The 14,532-nt window shown below is 41.4% G+C and overlaps 2 protein-coding genes across 3 annotated transcripts; one reads left to right on the top strand and one right to left on the bottom strand.

The window, feature by feature from the left end:
• Positions 1 to 47: 47 nt before the first annotated feature.
• On the bottom strand, positions 48 to 3,418 carry zgc:110319 (uncharacterized protein LOC796111 homolog). The gene is made up of 8 exons (XM_058064837.1): positions 3,332 to 3,418; positions 2,775 to 2,863; positions 2,562 to 2,697; positions 2,321 to 2,387; positions 2,108 to 2,219; positions 1,977 to 2,040; positions 1,722 to 1,896; positions 48 to 658 (listed from the first exon to the last, which is right to left on the bottom strand). The coding sequence occupies exons 1-8, from the start codon at positions 3,394 to 3,396 to the stop codon at positions 590 to 592; spliced, it is 777 nt and encodes a 258-aa protein (XP_057920820.1). The 5' UTR covers positions 3,397 to 3,418; the 3' UTR covers positions 48 to 589.
• si:dkey-228d14.5 (uncharacterized protein LOC796266 homolog) lies at positions 2,714 to 13,083 on the top strand. Of its 2 annotated transcripts, none has more exons than XM_058064839.1 (8): positions 2,714 to 2,756; positions 5,668 to 5,734; positions 7,600 to 7,647; positions 7,725 to 7,787; positions 7,853 to 7,920; positions 7,992 to 8,122; positions 8,829 to 9,006; positions 11,535 to 13,083. In XM_058064839.1, exons 2-8 carry the CDS (start codon positions 5,670 to 5,672, stop codon positions 11,726 to 11,728), a joined length of 747 nt encoding a protein of 248 aa, XP_057920822.1. In that variant the 5' UTR covers positions 2,714 to 2,756; positions 5,668 to 5,669; the 3' UTR covers positions 11,729 to 13,083. The 2 variants fall into 2 exon arrangements, with proteins under 2 accessions (XP_057920822.1, XP_057920821.1); XM_058064838.1 differs by lacking the exon at positions 2,714 to 2,756 and adding an exon at positions 3,521 to 3,619.
• Positions 13,084 to 14,532: the final 1,449 nt, after the last annotated feature.

The following is a 14,532-nucleotide window of genomic DNA, read 5'->3' as shown; positions in this document are numbered from 1 at the left end:
AGTCATCTGGGATAGGCTTCAGCTCACCCTAAGGAGGACAAGTATGGTTTCTTTTCCACGAGTGAACTTTATTGTGATGCAGCGGGACGTGAATATACAGTTCATTTCTTAGTCCCAAGAATACACCATCTGTCACTTCTTCAATACATCTGCCAAGTTGTTTATACTGTATAACGCATAGCAGGAAGGACATACTTCATATTTTTTCTGCATTACATTAATGTGCAAACTATTCAGCATATACAGTATTTATACATAAAAAATAAATACAACACAACCTTTTGCCGCCCTTACTGATGTGACACGTGCAAAGATATATCTTAACAAAACATAAACAGGAAGTTAAAAAACATTTTCAGAGCAGATATTTTGCATTCGATCACCTTCATTTGCTTTGTCACGTCATGTAAAAATATCTGCTGTAAAAAGTTTGCACTTTCACTTGAACTGCAAGTAGCATAGGCACAGAAAAACACACAGTAATTACATTTTTCTCCCCTCCTTCTCGTGGTTGATAAAAGGGTGAGCGGTATGTGAATACGTTTTTAATAAGATGTGAGGAGTTTGTTCATCAATGGTAATGTTTCCATTACTCTTGTAATTTGCGCTCCACCTCTGAGAAAACCTTTGCGTTGATTTCATCCACTTCATCTTCCACCTGTGTTGGAACAAAAAATAGACTCAAATGCAGAATGCGGGTAAGGTGCAAAAATGCCCATTTCGGACATTTTTCAGAGTGAATTAAGCACAAAAAGTGTGATTGCAGGACATCATTTGAGGCCACGGTAATCGGGGCCAAACTATGGATCAGTATGCATTCCAAGAATAATTAGTCTGTTTTGCATTTTCTTTCCGCCGCGCCAGAAAAAATTGAGGATGACCATTGAACAGGAAGTGGAACTTACTGCAACATAGTGATAGCATAGCGATGAAAGTGTTTTTGCTATGCAGTACAATGACTAATAATACATTAGGAAAAGGTATTGATTGGTACCACATCGGATCAACAAGGCTCATTCATTCATTTTCTACCACTACCCCTTATCCTCACGAGGGTCGCGGGGAGTGCTGGAACCTATCCCAGCTGTCTTTAGGCGAGAGGCGGGGTACACCCTGGACTGGTCGGCAGCCAATAAATAGGGCACATATAGACAAACAACCATTCACACTCACATTCATACCTATGGACAATTTGGATTCGGCAATTAGCCTAGCATGTTTTTGGAATGTGGGAGGAAACCGGAGTACCCGGAGAAAACCCGGAGAACATGCAAACTCCACATAGAGATGGCCGAGGGTGGAATTGAACCCTGGTCTCCTAGCTGTGAGGTCTGCGTGCTAACCACTCGACCGCTGTAAGCTTAAGAAGCCAAAAACCTACCACTTCCACACAGGTTGGGAGGATAACTTTTTTTGGCCCCCAGCCACAGCAACAAGGCTATTAAAAAAAATCATATCGGCAGCAAAAAAATGTGGATTAGGACATCCCCATTACGAACACAGTGGATTAACGATACAGATTTTACGCTAACCGAGGAATGCATGCAAACCAATTGTGACGTAATTTTTTTCCGGGGCGGACGCTACCTGAGGTTCACTGTACAGTTGCTTGGCTTGACATAAATAAAATTGGGTCGCCGCTTTGTGACCGTTGGAAAATGTGGTTGAGCGCATTTGAGATTTGACATGGATCTAAACCACACTTCTAAAAGGATGGTCACCTGTTCCACCATGGTTACTTCTGGAATGTAGAACTGCAGCATGTTCTGAATGCCGTTCCGCAGGGTCACCGTAGAACTGGGACAACCCGTGCAGGAACCCACCAGCTTCAGCTTGACCGTGCCGTCCAGGAAGCCTTTATAGATGACATCACCTCCATCTTCTTGCACTGTCGGTCTGAAGGAAAGAAAGGGCAAGAAAATAGCATTTTTAAGATGATTACTTACAATATGGCTTATATTGAGCAATCTTGTCACCTGATTCTGGTGTCAAGCAGCTCCTTAATCATCAACACAACATCATCGTCATCTTCTGAGGCACCTAAAATAAAGTCAGAAATTGCTGAAAAAGCAACCGGCACACGTCACCGGTTGTGTTCTCAACTCACTACTTTCATGGTGCACTGCCCCCGTTGTTACGGGGGCACCACTCTCAAGGAATTTAGCAATGGCCTCCAGGGCGTTGCGCTTGATGTCTGTCCAGTCCACTTCCTCGTCTATCTGATAAACATAATCACGTGTTATCGCTCAACATCACATCAACTAGCAATACTCTCAGATGCCTTATCTGCACTAACAACAAACACATAAACAATACTTACTTTTGTCACTGTGATAAAGTCAGGACCAAAGAACACACTTTTAACGCCCTCAATTTCAAACAGGTTCCTGCATGACACACGTCTTATCAGTGCTTGCCCAACCAAACTTGGTAAAAATGGCAACCGATTATATGATTACATGTGTTTCCATTATACATGAACACATATGGCCTATCCTAGATGTGAAATTGACTGAAAACACACATGAGCAACACAGTGTTGGACCTTTCCCAAACACAACCTGGCTAAAGATGAACATTCCGCTGAACTCGGAGAGGGAAAGTCGATAGTCCCGCTTCCCAAAACAGGTTTATCAGGGAGAAACTTCAAGCTTCTGGGATTTGGAGTGTCTTGCGTCCGGATGGAAACGTGCCGAACTGAAATAAGACAGTAGAAGTTGAAGTGAGAACTGATTCTGGGAGCAAGGTGGCTGCTGGTGAGGGGGTCTTCTCACTTTGTGCGTGTGCGGTTCTGGTCACAGGTTCTGACAGAAGTTTCCTCCAAGTCTGGGTGTGGTATGACCTTCCTGTCTTCTCTGAAAACCTTAATACAAATTAGATCGCTTCAATTTATTCGTTTGCAAAAAAGATCGTGTATTTCTTTACCTGAGCGTGGTTGGCTATTAGCTTGCGTAGACATGTAGTGTAAGAACTAGCACAAGTTAACCATATCAGTTAGTACCACCACAAGTATATGTTCGGTGAGGATAAACGTGTTATATCTAATGTCTTAAATGACTAAAAACAACCCATGGTTAGCTAAACTAAAAGCGAAACAAAACGGTATCAGTAGCTACTCTGATACTACTTACAAATTTCCCCACTGAGGGACGAATAAAGGCATATCTTAATCTTAATCTTACTCCCCGTTTGGTAATAGTCTAGATAGATTTAAATAGTTTCGTCGTATTTAAGGACACTTTTTTATTTAAAATGCTTTTCGTGTCAGCCACATAAAAATAACAAAATTAATGTTAACTCAACGAGACAGAATAGCAGTAAAAGTCCAAACCTAAGATAAGTCGTAGTTTTCGACCGTAACAGTTGGTACAGAGCCCATCTGGTGTGCGCCGCCATTTTGTTTGTTTGGAAACGGAGGGGAGGGGGGCGGGGGGTGTGACGGCGCCAAGACCTCATCTTCTTTTTCTGACAACTTTATTGCTACTACAGAGAATCACATGTACAATATTGTAAAGTTGTTTCTTTCAAACCCACAGCCATTTGTGGGTAGCTAATGCTACATATTAGACGGAGACCGAACATCATAAAGTTGTCATTTTACACTTTACATTTATGAAAAGTAAGTAAAAAACACTGGCTTTATGAACTTATCGCACATTACATCGTCCTCATTTGCTGAACCCAAAGAGTCGAGTTCGGATAATGTTTCTTTATACTGTTTATGGACTGTGAAACTGTGTCACACAGTGTCCACTGTGTGGCACTCTAGACTTTAAAATGACAGTAAATAGATTTTATATTTTTGAAATAACTTTGCTAGTCTCTCCCGGGTTTTCTCCGGGTACTCAGGATTCCTCCCACATCCCAAAAACATGCTAGGTTAATTGGTGACTCCAAATTGTCCATAGGTATGAATGTGAGTGTGAATGGTTGTTTGTCTATATGTGCCCTGTGATTGGCTGGCCACCAGTCCAGTGTGTACCCTTGCCTCTCGCCCCAAGATTGCTGGGATAGGCTCTAGCATGCTGGCGACCCTCGTGAGGATACGCGGTAAAAAATGAATGCTATACAGTAGGGATACTAGGTGGCTGCTAGCTAGCATGCTAACCAGTTAGCCTCAAATTTCTCTCTATTAACTTTCATTCATTCATTTTCTACCGCTTTTCCTCACGAGGGCGGCGGGGGTTGCTGGAGCCTATCCCAGCGATCTATCTTCGGGCGAGAGGTGGGGTACACCCTGGACTGGTCGCCAGCCAATCACAGGGCACATATAGACAAACAACCATTGTTGGAATTTGACCTCCTGTTCTTAGGTCAGTGATTCCTGTGGGTGTCATGTTGGAGCCAAGAGATGACAACGAACTTGTTTACTCTCAGACCAGTCAGATTACACGGAGCTCCGGGCTCATAAGTCTTTCCCCGACATCTTCTCACCAACGCAGGGCGGGTGGGGTGGAGCGGTGGAGCCAGCCGTTATCGACAGGCCGTGGCTGCCGACGTCATGTCCTCCCGTTAATCTGTAGTTAGTCAAAATTGTGGATGTGTAAGAGAGCTCTGGAACTGTATGTGCCTGAAAGCGATTATGTGTCCTGTGATTTGCCCAAGGCTGCTTGGTTCTACTTGATTAAATGTAGCGCATAGTTATATGAGTGAGACACAAAAAATAGGAGACAAACACACAGACAATCCGTCACCATCCACACTCACATTCATACCTATGAACAATTTGGAGTCGCCAAATTAACCAAGCATGTTTTTGGAATGTGGGAGGAAACCGGAGTACCCGTAGAAAACCCACGCATTCACGGGGAGAACATGCAAACTCCACACAGAGATGGCCGAGGGTGGAATTGAACCCTGGTCTCCTAGCTGTGAGGTCTGCATGCTAACCACTCGTCCGCCGTGCGGCCCTCTACTTAACTTAAGAAGCCAAAAACCTACCACTTCCACACAGGATGGGAGGATAACTTTTTTTTTTTTTTACTGTTTCATGTTGGACATACCATAGCTGACTTAATGCAGTGTTAAGGTAATGAAATGTAAGCTAATGTCTCATTGATGTTGGGTGTCATTACTGCCGTATAGTGACCAGAATATAACCCATCACTTGTATTTCAGTATGTTTTGACTAATCATAGACCGCAGTCGACAACAAAACAGCCGTAATTTATGAATTAGTTAATTTCCGAAAACCACAATATAGCAAGGGAGCGAGGGATAATAACCAATGTTAAACATAAACATAAACAACGCTGGGACTTATTACTTAATATTAATCATAATAACTAAGGCTGAAATAAGTCACCTATCACTTTTATTAGAGTCACAAAAGATAAACACATAAAATAGCATTATATTTTCAAAATATTTTTCAGGAACAGCTAATATTTCTATGATGTAATCCATATTTGAAATAGCACGGCAGGATAAGACATGTGACCAGCAGCAGCGATGAGGTGTGAGTGGTGTCTACAAGGAACAGGTGGAGACAATGTTAACAGAAATGCAAACAGGCGGGCCAGGCCCGTGTTTCCTCATTTTGCTTCCGCTACACATCCTTGTAGGGCTTCTGCTCATTCTGAGAAATACCTTTCTTGTCAGAAGCATCGGGCTGATTTGAAGGCACATGGACTGAAAGTATTTGTTGTAACTTTTCTTCCCTCTAAGATATGTTCCTCTGGATGCTCCTGCCAATTTCTCTCTCTTTGGTCTCCTTTATTGGAACATGGGCCATGTAAGTACACAATTTTATATCACATCCGATACTTCCTCTACAAGAGAGGAGAAATATGATCTCAGGGAAGAACTACATTTGAAACACTTATATGCTAGGACTACGTTAAAAAAAAACCATAGCATTTCAGTATGTGGAATCAAACTATGGAATGGATTGAGTAAGGACCTCAAACAATGCACAACAATGAGCCAATTCAAGAAACAATACAAGCAGTTGATGCTAAATACAAGGATGAAGAGTCTTGAACCAGTCATGATGTGCTATATATATCACTATATTGACACTTACTATGGTATCCATTATGTCATTGGATGCTCATATCAATTCGTACTTCGGTACATGACAAAAAAAAAATTAAATGTAAAAAAATATATATATATATTTAAAAAATTAAAAAAACACATTTTAAAAACATTAAAAAAAAACTTAAATTATATTAGGAAAGCAGGAAGTGAACAAATAACAGTAACAGTTACTGATTGTAAAAGTACCAGATGGAGGGGTAGGATTTAATAAGCTTTGCTTCTTCCTACTCCTTTTGGACATGTGGAACTGTGAACTGATTATGGGATGCATTCAATTGTAATCTGATGCATGTTGAAATAAAAATTAAACCATTATCATTACCATTGTACAATAAATAAAATAAATCATAATAATAAAAAATAAATAACATAAAATAAAATTAAAAAAAAACAACTTAAATTATATTAGGAAAGCAGGAAGTGAACAAATGTAACAGTTACTGATTGTAAAAGTACCAGATGGAGGGGTAGGATTTAATAAGCTTTGCTTCTTCCTACTCCTTTTGGACATGTGGAACTGTGAACTGATTATGTGATGCATTCAATTGTAATCTGATGCATGTTCAAATGAAATAAAACCATTACAATTGTTCAAGCTTATTTAAAGATGACTTTCATATTTTGCTTGGAAGCTTTTGATGATAACCTCACAGCCAATCATGGACTATACTCAATATAGTCCATTTAAACTTACTGAAGCGTGATCATTGATAGGGAATAATATGACTGAATATGTGCTTATACAGTATTTGCTGAATGCCGTAAACAAAGGTACGCCTCGAAGAATTACAATATATTACAATTTTAGTCGTTCAAAAACTCCAGCTCTTATATCGGAAATATTTTTTTAAATTATTTAGAATTATTTACATTATTAAAATGTATCGTGAAGTCAAGTCAAGTGTATTTATATAGCCCGAAATCATTAATCAAGCCCCACTACGCTGTGATTAGTCACACTCCTAAGCGCTCCCGAAGACTTCCAGACTACTGCCGAACCCCACTTTCTAATATAGTGCGTATAGGAGTTGATAATAAATGAATAGTCTTTGGAGAGCTAATTGAAAAGTGTTTAGGAGCTACCGGCAGATCATGATCTACTTGGCTGGAGATCCCTGGCTTACGGGGTTTGAACTCGGGGAGTAGGCACAGCTGGTGTTCCTCCAACCTCGTCTGCTCGAGGAGGAGCACTCATTGTTGGACACACTTTGTCAGAGGCACCAGCTTGGGGGAGGACTGAGAGCGTATCTGGCTTACAGCCACACCTATAAGGATGTCCACCCCTCTGTGACATCACAAAGGAACAGTTTTGCAACGCCCTCTGAAATCGAGCATTTGAGCCATCCCAGACTTTTTTCAGGGCTCATTTCCAAATGCGCTAACCTCTTAATCTGAAACGTTGGCATGGTTCAACAACAGAATACGACGTTCTAACTACATTTATAGGTCAGAAAAGTGGAAAAAGCATCACAGGTCCCCTTTGACTGGACGGTATAATGATGTAGTAAATTTGGAACATGCAAATAAATACTTTGCTTTTGTGTATTCTGTTTCCAGATATGGCCTGGCCTACTCCAATCAGCATGTGTGTTCACTCGGTGACTGGTGGGTTGTATTTCACTCCAGCAAACATCCAATTTCTGCATTCCATTCTTTACAAAGTACTTTTGTTGTTGTTGCAGGACGGGTGACAACTTCTGCACAGGCAATCTTACCCCCGGGTGCTGCAAGGTTCCCACCCTAAGGTGAGAATAGAAGTCCTAGCCGTGACTCACGTTCAATGAAAGACATTTCAAATGTCCCACTGCAGCACAAGCGGCACATACGCTCCGGAGAATTCACTTTTTACAGCGACCATCAACGCCGCATCCTTTCTGTGTGAGTTCAACTGCTGGTGAGCGTTCCCCCTACACCCCCAAGGTTCTAAAAGTTGTTGTTATTCATTCTAGTTCTGGTCTTCGTTGTATTCCACCATGCCCACATCCTGGAGAAGCACGCATGTTACTCCAAGCTCAGCAAGCTGGCGATGGTCTTCGGCGTGGCGGCGTCCTTGGGGGCGTTCGCCGCCGGGAATTGTAACGTAAGAGCCAAACGTAGTGCATCCATACGTTGTTTACAGTGGATCCCAGAATAGTGTCCATTCAGCATTTATGGAAATGAATTCCTTTTTCCAAAATCTTTCCTACAAAAAACATATCTCCACCATCACTGGTCATGCTTTTTCCTCAGGCGTTGAGATTTCGCACTTAGTTTGGCTGCCCTTAAATGCACCATAGTTGTTGTTGGTTTGGCTGCATCACCACCAGCTTTCACAGCCAAACTGGCCTCAAGACAGTATATTATAATTATTATATTATTATTAGTTTTTATTGGAAATGCATTACAGAAAAAATCGGTTCTTTTTTATCTGTCCGTTGTGAGCGAATTTTCGATATATCCGAGTCCGATATATCCGAGGTTTACTGTATTATTAATGGAACGTAACACCAGTACGTTCCGTAGAGGGGGATCTACTGTGTACACAGTTCTTACTTGCAGTGTGCGATCAGGCTTGTGTTGCATTATGGGCCGCTTGGGTCTTCCTATAGCTGTACAGGTATGTTTCATCAGGTGTCGGCGCGTCTCATCACCGGCGTAATTCCTTGGTTGTAACGCAGTCATCGCTCGTAATGCATCCTGTAATAATATAGTACACACTACACTAGTAATACAGTAATGGCACCCGCTTGATTGACATACTGTAGTAAACTCATATTCATTATGTATTGTGTGTGTGTGTGTGTCAGCCCGGCTACCTGAAGGTGTTGCACTACGTGGGAGCCGCCATGAGTTTCTTCTGCATCTGCTTCTACACAACTCTACTGACGGCCCTGACCAGCCGATGCCATCTAAGTGGATACGAGAAGGTTCTGTACCCGGCACGCGTGTTCTCCACCGTGCTGCAAACCGTCGCCACCATCTGCTGTATCCTTTCTTCTTCCGGTGTCGTCACGTTGCGGTTAAAGGCTCGAGAGTTCAGTAAGGAGGAATTGAACAGGATGTGGCGACAATGAGGCTTGAGAAGAAGCTTCTTCCATGTTCTGATCTTGTTTACAAATCGGGGCCTGGCTACAACAGTCCAGAAGGTGCTATATGCTATAATGCTATGCTATAATGTAGCCACAGCTCACTCGACCCTAGATTCAGGTCCAGAAGCCTCCCCTTCTCTCTTCACTTGCCGTTGTTCACTCATGACACCATCCATGCTGAGCCTCACAAAACCCGACTCTATCCGGCAATTTTGGGGAAAAAAATCCAAAATTCATTTTTCTACCGCTTTTCCTCACGAGGGTTGCTGGAGCCTATCCCAGCTGTCTTTGGGCAAGAGGCGGGGTACACCCTGGACTGGTGGCCAGCCAATCACAGGGCACATATAGACAAACAACCATTCACACTCACATTCATACCTATGGACAATTTGGAGTGGCCAATTAACCTAGCATGTTTTTGGAATGTGGGAGGAAACCGGAGTACCCGGTGAAAATGCACGGGGAGAGCATGCAAACTCCACACAGAGATGGCCGAGGGTGGAATTGAACCCTGGTCTCCTAGCTGTGAGGTCTGCGTGCTAACCACTCGACTGCCGTTCTAAAATTCATTCATTCATTCATTTTCTATCGCTTATCCTCACGAGGGTCGCGGGGGTTGCTGGAGCCTATCCCAGCTGTCTTTGGGCAAGAGGCGGGGTACACCCTGGACTGGTGGCCAGCCAATCACATATAGACAAACAACCATTCACACTCACATTCATACCTATGGACAATTTGGAGTCGCTAATTAACCTAGCATGTTTTTGGAATGTGGGAGGAAACCGGAGTACCCAGAGAAAATGCACGGGGAGAACAGAGATGGCCGAGGGTGGAATTGAACCCTGGTCTCCTAGGTGTGAGGTCTGCGTGTATACCACTCGACCGCCGTTCTAAAATATAATTAGTTAATTAGTTCTTGGTCGAGTGGTTAGCGCGCAGACCACACTGCTCGAGATAAGAACTTTTATAAAGGGGACCTATTATGCTCATTTTCAGTGGACTCCTATAGAGCAGCCCCACACAATAACCCACACAGAAAGCTTTCTAGATCTTCCAGAATCTGCACCTATTCCAGCTGTATTTCTTTAGATTTCCAACTGGTCTGTTTTAATTTATTACACCCACAGCCCGCCTCCGGGCATATATATAGTCCAGCATCGACCGTGTTCACAAACCAGGAATCGGCAACTCCAACTACTTCTGCCTGATGCTTGCCTTTTTAGGCAGGGGAGCGTTCCTGGGAGCAATTACTCTGTGATAACACGGGGAAATCTTCGACAAAACTGTGCAGCAGAGCCGGTTGGGTGGGGGGCACGCCCATATAAGGAAGTCCAGCTCACTGTGTCAGAAAAAAATAGTTGGCATGGTTTAACACCAGAATACAACATTCTAACTACAGTTACAGGTCAGAAACATGGAAAAAGCATCATAGGTCACTTTAAAGCAGGGGTCTCAAACTCAATTTACCTGGGGGCCACCGGAGCTAGGGTCTGGGTGAAGCCAGGCCGCATCAGGTTTTCCAAAAAAAAACAAAAAAAAACGCATTTATTAAAAACAGAAAAATATACAAACTTTTTCAGTGCTTTGGTTCCGTTTTTCTACAAGAAAAGCTCTGATAAAACATTCCACTGTTCTCAAATATCTTCATTTTTATTTTTCTGCACAAAATAAGATGAAAAATAAATAAACAACTCAAGAATAAAGAAAATCAATCAGTAATAAATAAATATAATAATAATAATAAAACGGCAAATAATAAAAAATTAAGAAACCACATATAGTTGGTGGGTAGACAAATTATTTTTTTCAGATTAAAATGAACAAAGCATTATTAGAGCCCTGTAGACATGACAAAACACGACTATAGTCACATTTATACTCTTTTTATTTACAACATATTGCACAACTGCAGGGTCTTGAGACACATGCTAACTCGCAAACTAGAGAGCTAGCGACCTAAACGGTAGCCTTCAAGTTATTTCCTTTAAACTTAAATAGCCAAAAACTTACCACTTCCACATGGATAGGGAGGATAACTATTAACAGTTTTTTAACCTTTAACATGAACATTAATCAAACATAATAATTTTTTCTGGGTACATGATACCATACAGCATCCATATCAAACTTGCGTGGGCCGCACTAACATTCAACTTTCATATCAAGGCGGGGGCCTCAAATTAGTGTCATGCGGGCCACATTTGGCTCGCGGGCTGCATGTTTGAGACCACTGCTTTAAAGCTTTAAAATCAGAGGATATTGACATTTCAAAATAAAACGCATGAGTAGAATACCAAAATAGTCGTCAATAATTAGCTAAACAATAAGCCATTAATGAACTGTTGCGGGACTAATAACGATAACAATGATACCGTGTTATCGTATCCTCCATTCCCAACGCCTCCTTAACCCAACTCCCCTCAGATACGTTCTTCTTCGCCCACCACGAGTACCACTACGTTCATTTGTCTGCGGTATTCGAGTGGATCCTCAGCGTCAACCTGGAACTCTTTGAGCTCAGCTACGCCGCGGAGTTTTGTTTCTTCTCCACGTATATGCTTTCAAATCTGTACAGCAAACCAGAGGAGGAAATGCCTTTTATACTGACCCTGTCCTGATACGCAGTACACGTGAACTTTGAGAATCTGTGTACTTTTGTACTGCGTACTACCACAAAAACAACTGAAGCACCTGCTATTCCATACTAGGAAAGCCGTCCATTATGTTGACGCACAAATAAACACACCTACACCGACTCAGAAATGTGGAATGTGTTCAAATCCTCTCATTCATATCCGAAAGCCCCACTTCACAGTAAACGGGAGGAATCTGGTGTGACCGCATTTTTTTTTTTTTTTTTTACAACATGGCGGGTGTTCACACTCGGGAAGACGTCACCGCTTGACATCCTTCCAAAGGCGGGTACAATTAGTAGTTGATGAGTCAAACTTAAAGAAAAAGTGTGCTTCTTTGTAATAGGGAGGTGCTGGTGTTGTAATGAAACGTACCCATGCCTAGCGAAGGTGTGGTGAAGCTAGTCGCTAGCCGGTGTGATGTGGCAAGGTGTCACTATGCCAGTAACTTAGTTCTTGGGCGTGACGATGTAATAATAACAACAATGTGGCTTGGTTAGTATGCAGGTGATATTATGGGATGGAGCGTTCTTGGTGCTTTCTTAGCTACCTAGTTTTAGCTGTTTGTATATCTTTCGAAAGCACAGACAAGGAAAAGATGCGTTCCTATCCCACATAAGTATTGTAGTAGATGAGCGTACGTTTGTTTGATTAAAATAGAGTGGTCAGTGGTTAGTGTCACAAGACAAGACGATACAGGAGATTGGGTCAACAACAGGGGTGGGCAAACTTCGGCCCGGGGGCCACATGCATGCATTTCCAAAGTGGTGAAACAGGCGGAGTGGCGGAGTGGATGGTTGAAGTGTAGCTTTTCACATGCAGCGACAAAGACCTCACCCATGGTGCAAAATAGATGCTTCTTAGCCATCTTGTTTTAGCTGTTTGTATATCTTTCGAAAGCACAAACAAGGAAAAGATGCGTTCATATCTCACATAAGGATTGTGGTAGATGAGCGTATGTTTGTTTGATTAAAATAGAGTGGTTAGTGTCACAAGACAAGACGATATAGGGCATTGGGTCAACAACAGGGGTGGGCAAACTTCGGCCCGGGGGCCACATGCATGCATTTCCAAAGTAGTGAAACTTGTAACATACCAGCAGGCGGAGTGGATGGTTGAAGTGGAGCTTTTCACATGCACCGACAAAGGACCTCACCCATGGTGCAAAATAAACACAAATATATGACACATGACTTCGCCTAGCAACTCGAAGTCCAGGTCTTATTTTTCATAATTAATGTTGCATATCACACATCCTTTACTCATGTAAGGTACATGAGTAATGTCTTCCTCTGTTTAAAAAAAGGAATTTTCTTTATTGATGGGACCTAATGCTGCGTTCTCAGAGCAATAATAACTTAATAATTATTAATAATATATTAATTATATATATATTATATAATTATAATTATTAATAATACAATTAATAACATTGCTATTAATATATTTATTATCATTTATAATAATTAATATTTTATTATAAAAATAATAATTAAAAAAATATATATAATTAATAAAATAATTCAGGATTATTCAGATAATTCAGATTCAGGATTAAAATGAAAGCAGGGGGATAAAGTAAGCCCTAACTTTTAATCTGTGGTGTACACACAAGACAGAATTAATTTTCATACTTTTCATAACTGCATTCAAGACTGACATGATGACCAGAGAGCTACGTTCCAATCATAAACTGTATAAGGTTCCTAAAATATTGGGACAGGTCAATAACACTCAATAGATTACTTAGGCCTATAAACATTTTTTTAAAGTGTGCAATAAATATTTTACAATAAAAATAATATTTGCAAAAATGAATCCTATTTTTAATGATCTCTCATGGTCCACCTGCAGTACCGCCACGGCCCACCAGGGGACCGCGGCCCACACTTTGGGAATCACTGGTCAACAAGAACCAGACGAGACCTGATTTTAAGTACAATGAAAATATGACAATATATTGTAATCAACTAATTTCATTTCTACGGTGTTTATGCTCATGGCGGTGACATCAACGTGTAATTCAGTGCTCAATGCAGGGTTTCGTCATCGCAGAAACTGGCACATGCGCAATAAGTCCACCTACTCGAATCACTGAACCCACGAGGCCATGTCAGAGTCTCGATTCACTTGCTGGCTGTCGAGTGAGTCTATCTAATGAGTCTCGGCTCACGAGCAGCTCAGACAGGAACAGGAAATGGTCCATGAAGTTTTAGTAACAGTTACACAATTAATACCATGTTTGCCCTACTTTTTAATGTAGCTATCAGCAGCAGGGTAAATGAACATTAATAAAATACCCGCGAGTCTAGATTCACTAAAAAAAAACAAAACTCATGTTTTGAACGACTCGGTCAAGACTCATCCATCATTAGACATGTACAGTACTGACTTATTTTTTAATTGTTGACATTGTTTTAGGCATGTAAAGCTGTAATTATCCTTTATAAAATATTTTTTTGTTCAACTGGGACAAATTCAGACATCTTGGAACAAAGATAGAAAAACTGTTAAGTCTAAAAAAAAAAAAAAAATGTCGACCCACCTTAAGCATATAGTCCTGGAAATAGCTGCAATCTTTACATCCGTGTCATCTGGCCAATGGGAGGGCTTATCTCTGCTTTCAAGTGGCTTTTTTAAAGGACGATTAAAAAAAAAACACAGCCGAGGCGTCGGGACTTAATGCAAAGCACTGAACCTTTACTTGAGAGAAGGCAAAAAAGACATCCTGGGATAACAAAGATACTGTAGGCCGATATTGTGAATGTGCATCAAGGAGTGTTATCGTC

The sequence above is a fragment of the Doryrhamphus excisus genome, chromosome 2 (assembly GCF_030265055.1).
Source record: "Doryrhamphus excisus isolate RoL2022-K1 chromosome 2, RoL_Dexc_1.0, whole genome shotgun sequence".
In the NCBI taxonomy this organism is placed as follows: Eukaryota; Metazoa; Chordata; class Actinopteri; order Syngnathiformes; family Syngnathidae; genus Doryrhamphus; species Doryrhamphus excisus.
Note: the sequence above shows the minus strand (reverse complement) of the source record. Positions and strands in the feature narration are given on the sequence as shown.